General features: G+C 45.2%; 1 protein-coding gene across 1 annotated transcript; it reads right to left on the bottom strand.

The window, feature by feature from the left end:
* Positions 1-406: 406 nt before the first annotated feature.
* On the bottom strand, positions 407-4887 carry LOC147850629 (uncharacterized). The gene has a single exon (XM_087336323.1). It carries the CDS (start codon positions 4527-4529, stop codon positions 651-653), a length of 3879 nt encoding a protein of 1292 aa, XP_087192449.1. The 5' UTR covers positions 4530-4887; the 3' UTR covers positions 407-650.
* Positions 4888-8439: the final 3552 nt, after the last annotated feature.

The following is an 8439-nucleotide window of genomic DNA, read 5'->3' as shown; positions in this document are numbered from 1 at the left end:
TACAATAAATAATACATACATACATGACTAAAATTACTGGGACATCCAAAAGCGTTCATTCCTCACCAGAATATAATTACTTGGCTTTTGGTATACGTACGTACATACATACATACAATGGCCACATTTGAGCTCCGAGGAAGTTAATAAATAAAAGGTCTGTCCTGTCCATTTCCGCGCGCTCTAAAAGAGGAGATGGAATGGTGATGACATCCACCTTTGGTTTTGCGTTAAAATTTCCCAGTCAGTGCCCACACAAGCATAGCAACACCAACATACGCAATCTACTACTTAAAGAATCGATCAAATCTAGAAGTTATTGTTCAAACTTCAAATGTATCTATCTGTACATACAGACATATAGATATGTAGATAAAATGAACGAATGAATTGGGGGAGACAAATGTATTGACCTCACTAAATTTTATTCATGACTCTCTTTCTCTCACTACATACTTGGGGTTCAAATGAAATTTAAATTACAAGGAGGCATTTTGCTGGACAGACATACATGATGAAATCAGAGGAATGGATGGATGGATGCTACCTATCTATCATCATCTGTATACATACATATATAATCTGACGGGCTCAGACTATACACATACATACATACATACATACATGAATGAACGAAATCAATCAATCAATCAGTAGGATGCTAATCTGACAGGCTCAGACTTGCATCTCTGTAGCCTCGACAATGCTACTGCAGCAGTGGCAACAGCAGCCACTGCACTACTACTACTGCTACTACTACTACTATTATTAGTTGCAGAGGAGGAGGTTAGAGAAGCCTGCTCCTTCCCACTTATGGCTTTCCTGAGGAGGCCTCCATGGCGGCAACCAGCCCCCCGCGCCGCCATTCCTGCTGCTGCCGTCGCTTGCCGGACGTGAGCTGCTGCTGCTGCTGCCGCTGCTGCTTGTTGGATATAATGTACTGAGAGCGCCTCCATGAGCACCGCCTTCTGTTGTGTCTGCTTCTTCATCTGGAGATGATCATCATCAAGACCTGCTGCCTCCTTAACCTCCTCCCCCTCCCCCACCTTCTCTTTCTCCTCTTGTCGCTGCTGCTGCTGCTGCACTGATAGCCTGAATGCCCCCTCCAATTCGTCGTATAAGCTCACAATTAGGACCGATCCACTGTTACCTGAATTAACTGCTGGTTGATGATGCGCAGGTGGCAGCACATTATTACCCCCTGCCGATGATGGAGAGGAAACCGCCGGCTGATCCAATACAGATGATGGTGACGGTGCGCCTCCCACATGGGCTAGTAGCAGTACCTCATGCGCTGTCTCATCAATCTCAACACTACTATTGCGGCTCAGGGCTTCCTCCTCATCATTCTCCAACCTTTTTGCTTCTGATTGCCCTGAAGAAGGGTCATTACATGATCTGCCTTGCTGTTGATCCTCAACCATCTCCAACAATATCTCGCCTGTAGTATCAGAAACGACTTGAGGGCTACTAGAACTGAAGCTGCTGCTATTCGTCATCAGTGAGTCAAGGTTCTGATGATCCCCTCCGCCAGGGCTTTGTATTTGTAGATGGGGCACGGGCGCCTCTCCTTGTTGAAATCGCTGATCTTCACTTGGATCTAACGTCGGATTGAGAGGCAGCCGTGGGTTCTGATGGGAGATTGTTTGATCTGAGGAGTGCTCGGCAACATCTGATTCAGATACCTTTCCAGTACTTATGCAGCTGCTGTGTTGAAGCGTCTGTCTATCAGCAGCAGCAGCAGCAGCAGCAGTGGCAGCGGCCACATTGAAGCTGCAGCCGATGCTGCTACTGTGTAATTTGTCTCCGCCTTGATCAGTTTCCACTTCATATTTAGCTCCAACACTCGCACTTCTCCGCAGAGAATATAAAGCACCTCCGGGTCTTTTCCCACAGCTTATCTGTGCCATCGCCACTCCTGGCACCTGGCCTACGCTCAAGCTCCGCCTGAAGCAGCTAATAGACGCACTGCTAAGCATCATCCCCTCTGGACTATTAGACATTACTGCCTTAGTAGCATCAGCAGCAGCAGCAGCAGCCGCCGTTACTTCATCTTCTTCAGCAGCAACAACATCGTGAGACTTGAAGAAGGTCATTCGATCCGCTTCTTCTTCAGCCACTTGCTCTTGCTGAACAACTGATTGTGCGCCATTCCCTATGTGTGAAGAAGAGGCAACTAGACTGCAGCTCCTCCATAACGTGGCCTCAACCTCTGCATCGAGGAATTGATCTACAGAAGAGCCCGATTTCTGGAATTTCTGCCCATCATCAGTACTCCTTGACATAGAATACTCCTTCTGAAGAGCTGCAGTCATGCGGGCTGTACTGCTCACTTCGCAGCTTTTCCACAGAGAAGCTTCCAGCTCCGCATCAAGCCACTCAGCTGCAATTGCACCTCCCACTTGCTTCATGTCTTGTCTCCTCCTCCTCCTAGGCTCAGATGCCATGCCACCACCGGCGCCTTCGCTTACTTCCTTGCTGCTCGATTGCTGGCGGGCATTGGTCCAAGCCTCCCATAGCCACGTTTCTGGAACTACATCTAATGAAACTTTGAGTGCCTCTGAATCAGACCTCCTCCTTGACACTGCTTCTTTCACCAGATATAGCTCACCAGTTCCACCACCGCCACTTCGTTGGTCATCCCCAGATCCATGTTCCAAAGCACTCTCCAGAACTGCAGGCCGCGTGTCCGCAGCTGCAGCAGTAATGTTGGTGTCCGGTGATTTCCTGGCTGCTGCTGCTACATTGTTGTTGATGTTAATTATACTATTCAACGTAGTACTCTCAGCATTAGCTGCTGCTGCTGCGGATTCCAGCTGAACACCAGATGGCGCTGGCACTACGCTTTGAGAACTACTGTTACTGGAACGTGTCAGACTCTGAGAGACAGATTTACAGCGTTGCAGAAAGGCCTTTGCAGCAGTTGCAGCAAATTTTGGCGGTCCCACTGGGGGCAGCTGCTCGTTATGGTCTGCACTGGAGACATTAATACAGGTCTGACCTCTTAACCTCTCCGCCTCATTCTCTGTTTCCAATTGCATGCTCGATACCTGCTCCCCAACAGCTCCAGCAGCGTTATCGCCTAATTTTCGGCTTTGGATTGGAGCAGATATGCTCCTTTTCAGAGTGAGATTGACGGAAGGGGGAGGAACGAATACCCTGAGGCGTTCCACGCTGCTATTGTAGTTGCGCATGAGCAGCAGAGCGTTTGGAGGAGGGGGCTGCGGAGGTTGAGGCTCGGAATCAAACGTATCTTCTTCTTCCTCTTCTTCTTCTTCTACATTACCTGTCGGAGGAGGAGCTGCTTCCGATAGTGATGTGTCCACCACGACCGGTGCATTTGGGCAGGCTTCTAGGAGCTGCAAGTTGTCTCTGCGGGGAGAGGGAGCTGCCTGAGCCATAGCATCAGGCGTAGGCGTGGGCGTGGGCGTGGGCGTGGGCGTTGACACTACTGCGGCATCCACATCCACGTGGTTAGCATCATCATCATGACTAGGCTCTGCAGTGTATTCAGGCTTCTTCGTTGCACTGCAAGTGCTGTGAGCGGGGGTATTAGTTGATGTGGTACACTTCAAGTTGCTGACCACAGAAGTAGTCGGCATTAGCTCCTGCTTCCTCTGCAATTCTCCACGTTCCTCCTCCTGCAGAAGCACAAGCGACTTGGCCAGCACTGTCCCACTGCTGCCCTTCTTCTCTCCTGACCTGAAAGAGGGTACGCTCCCGTAGGAATTGTCACAAGGAAGGCCAAAGCAGGAGAAGTCTTTGCCAAAGCTAGGGCACGCGGATTCCTTCTTCCTATTACTGTTACTGTGAGCTGTAGTAGTAGCATCCACGGCTTCTCCTGCTGCACTAGGCTCGTGATCTCTTAGGCTTCTCTGCAGCATACCTCCTTTGCGGAGATACTGACCAGAGCTAGCAGCTGGACGGTCCGCCTGTGCTGTACCTTTAACTGCTTTAGCTCTCTTGCTGTGCTTGGATTTAGCCCTAACCTGGCCAATGCAGGTGACTTTGGGGGAAGTGGGCTCTTCATCCGGAGAAGCATGATTATTATTATTATAGCGAACCCCCTGTTTCTTATTGTTAAGATGAGATGAAGATGAAGCCGCCGATGCTGTACCACCACTGCAGGCTAATGTGTTGGAGAAGATAGAGCTGGAGAGGCCGCTTCTTCCTGTGGCTGTGCCGGTCCGGCCACCTGAGGCGCGACCACTGCCTGGCTCCTTAATAATGCCCTTGTCTCTCGCAGGACTGAGAACCGGCCTAGTGCTGGCGCCGGACACCAGATTGAGAGTTGTCCGGGGAGCAAAGCACACGAAAAGATCATTGCCTGTCCGCGTTCCCTTCATCCGTGATGATGATGATGATCCCTTGCCGGACGTGCTGCCGCCTGTTGCTGTTCGCCGTTGGCTGTCCGAGCGGATCAGACCGTCTCGAGCGTCCATGCTAGAGGACCTCCCCAGGGAGCCAGCAGCCTCACCCGAGAAGCTGCTATATTGATCAGAACTAGCAGCACTAGACGCTGCAGCCATGACATATATAGGACGATTACTGCACGCACACGCACTTACACACCTATAGCCTGCCTCCCAATAGCTGATGTTTCTGTGGTGCAAACAGCAGCGGTGGCCAGATAGATAGATGGATAGATATAGAAGATGATATGCGACGCAGGAGGCAAAAAGTTGAATTACAAGAGATGATCGATGCAATACAAAACAAGGGCAACGCTCCTCTTCTCTCTCTAGAGAAGGAGATGAAGGAGACCTGGTGTGGTGGGCAGACACAACATGTAATGGATGACTTAATTACCTTAAACCCATAGCAGGGAGAGAGAGAGAGAGAGAGAGGGAGTGTGTGTGTGTGTGATGCCAGAATGCTGTAGGTGTCCTGCCGCTCGCAGTAGCAGAGACGTGAGGCGATGAGAGAGAGAGAGAGATAAGAAGTGGTATGGCATGTATTATCAACAACGTCTCTAAAGGGAACAACAATGTGTGGAGGTAAGTAGAAGAGGGGCAGAGAGAGAGAGAGAGAGTTTGTGTGTGTGTGTGTGTGTAGAGAAAAAAGACTACACATACCAACAACACACAATACTGTGGCTAATTGTGAGTGGGGAGAGGGGGGCGGGGTACCTTTTCTGCCATCATGACGTGATCAGTGTGTGTGGATGTATGTTGCACAGAGTGAGAGTGAGACAGAGAGATGTGTACAGATATAGATGAAGAAGAACAAGCACATGGGAGCAGTCAGAAGGAGACAGATCACATATATGTACACATAAATGTATGGGATTTACATACATACATATATGTATGTATGTATGTATATGTATGTATGTATGTATGTATGTTTGTGTAAATATAATTATTATTATTATTTATGGGAAGGGTGGAGCAATGAGTTATGGCTGACTACGATGTCTGTCTGTCTGTCTGTCTGTCGTAGACAGAGACAGAGACAGAGAAAGAGACCAAAAGCTCAATTAAAGTAATGAATCAAGAGCGAGTGAGTTCAGAGTGACCAACCCAGGGAGAGGAGACTCGAGACTAAGCAGAAGAAGAAAGGTGGAGACTAGAGAGACAGAGAGACAGACAGACAGAGAGGGAAGGGAAGGGAAAGGGTACACGTCACACAACTAAGAAAGACAAGCTACCCTTTCTAGCAAGCAATATGAGGGTGTGGGTGTGTGTGTGTTGTGTGGTAAAATAACAAAAGGGAAAGATGGGAGGGGCGTCAACTTTTAGGAACCTACCCATTTTTCTTATCATAATTACCTTACCCTAATGGTAAGTTATTAGCACTACAAGCATCGCGCGTAAGGGTATTTTTCTTATCGTAATTACCTTACCCTAATGGTAAGTTATTAGCACTACAAGCATTGCGCATTGCGTAATGGGTTTGAAACCCAACTTCCTCACCTCTCTATTATATACTTCATATATATCTCTTAATTCACTACCTCTCTATTATATACTTCATACTTCATATATATCTCTTAATTCACTTTTTCTTATTGTAATTACCTTACCCTAATGGTAAGTTATTAGCACTTAACTACAAGCATTGCGTAATGGGTTTGAAACCCAACTTCCTCACCTCTCTATTATATACTTCATATATATCTCTTAATTCACTACCTCTCTATTATAATGGGTTTGAAACCCAACTTCCTCACCTCTCTATTATATACTTCATATATATCTCTTAATTCACTACCTCTCTATTATAATGGGTTTGAAACCCAACTTCCTCACCTCTCTATTATATACTTCATATATATCTCTTAATTCACTACCTCTCTATTATATACTTCATATATATCTCTTAATTCACTAGATGTCACTTTTTCTTATTGTAATTACCTTACCCTAATGGTAAGTTATTAGCACTACAAGCATTGCGTAGTGGGTTTGAAACCCAACTACTACCTCACCTTTCTATTATATACTTCTTATATATCTCTTAATTCACTAAATGCCATGGCCTATGGAATGTAGGGGTTGAACCCATGACCACCTGGTCTCCATTGGGCAACCTTACCAATTGAGCTACATCCATATGGGCAACCTACCTCTCTCTCTCTCTCTCAGGGTGTGTGCGTTGGTTTTTACCTCGTTTTAATTTTGTTACTCCTTGCGATACATGTTGCATGCCTGCCACACACATACACTTTTACATACATAGATCATAGACAGTAGCAGCAACTGCAACGTATCTATTGGCCTAGCTAATTGATTACTAAGCAATAGAGCAAAAGCACGTATACACACCCCCGGAAACTCACATACATACATATATAATCTCTCTCTCTTTCTAAAGACGGGCATTGTTGGGCCTTCGCTTCTTCTGAGTTCTCTCTCTCTCCAATCGAGACTGCCATGACCTTTGTAAAGTATATGGAAGATAATCGAGAGGCGTCTCGCAAGCAAAGTATCCAACGTGATCGTCTCTGATCTCTCTCTCTCTTTCTCTCTCTCTCACTGACCATTGTGTGTGTGTGTGTGTGTGTGTGTGTTCTGTTTGCTAAGTAAGGGAAAACCTAGATTGGGGTTGGATGGTAGCACTCCATTCCATTGCCGCAATGATAGGAGATAATCTCTTGGGTATTATTGCACAGTCCATGAGAATTTAAATCGACGAAAGAAAGAAATACATGCACATGCTCCCCCCCCCCCACCACCACCACAAACCATGACTTTTACCAGTGACTCTCACTAAAAAGTTGATGGCACCACCACTATAGTTACTATTGTTATACTAGGTGGTCTTCTTCGTGTGTCAGCTATCCTCTGAAAGACGACACGGACCACATGCACCAATGGTCTTTGCTTTCCTCGAGATTGCATGGGCTCCTTTCGAGAATAGCCTAGAATCAAATAGTTGCTTATTTGATCAAGAGAAACAATGATAAGATGGGATGGGTAACTAACTACCTCATCATAAAAAATCTCGTAGAGAGGCAAGGTCTTGCATAAACTAGATATAGAGGCACGTAAGTAGTTTTAGGGGTAATATTACCCCTCCCACAAATATGCATTCATTAATCCATATGAAGCCCCTCCATCAATTGTTTGTTGTCTCTAATAGTCCAACTTTGGAGTATGTATTATATGTATATATATATATTATATATATAGATATTAAGTATCCCCCCTTCCCTTCTCCTTTATGTATTTGACGACGAAAATTCAGACTTACAATATCACTTCCTTCTCTTTTACTAAAATACAATGCAAACATGTATTTAATCTTTCTTCCTCGTTTATCAAAATTTAAGAATTAAAATATCTCTTTCCTCGTTTTCTTTTACCAAAAAAGCAGGAATTCAAACAAACATGGGTGATTTTGTTTCTCGTGTACCCAGAACATTCATATAATACACATATACACATATAGTAGTAGGTATATAATAGTAGCCAGCTATCTTTGAGTTTTATTCAAAACTCTTACGCCTAAAAAGGGTGTATTTAAAATAAAATTAGCTTTCTTTTCAGGCTACATTTCTCAATGTATATAATGAGAAACTAGTATGTATGGGCTCAACCAAGGTCACATGTTTGCTTACAATCTCTTTAATGAGAATCAAGATATGCATACATGTTTTCTTCAATGAAGTTTGGAAATGTGGGCAACGCACTTCATACATGCGTGCGTATACATACTCTCTCTTTCTCTCTAGTAACTAGTTACTTGTAACCACATGACTATCATGCTTGGGAACACCTTGGCCAAAATATACGGATCTATACGCATGACATGAGTGAATGGTTCGAGGCCAAGCTGGATTTTAAAAAGGGCAAAAGGACACATTACTATTTGTCATATGATATATCTTCTTCACACTCAAAGAAACTATAGATAACGACAAATTGTTGCCTTCTAGACTTTCTTAAAGCATGCATTGGACATGGAGCCACGTGAGACACTAATGAAGCAACTACA

The sequence above is a fragment of the Azolla caroliniana genome, unplaced genomic scaffold (genome assembly GCF_043228905.1).
Source record: "Azolla caroliniana isolate FFs.n. ecotype wild unplaced genomic scaffold, voAzoCaro1.0.p SCAF_21, whole genome shotgun sequence".
Taxonomy (NCBI): domain Eukaryota; kingdom Viridiplantae; phylum Streptophyta; class Polypodiopsida; order Salviniales; family Salviniaceae; genus Azolla; species Azolla caroliniana.
Note: the sequence above shows the minus strand (reverse complement) of the source record. Positions and strands in the feature narration are given on the sequence as shown.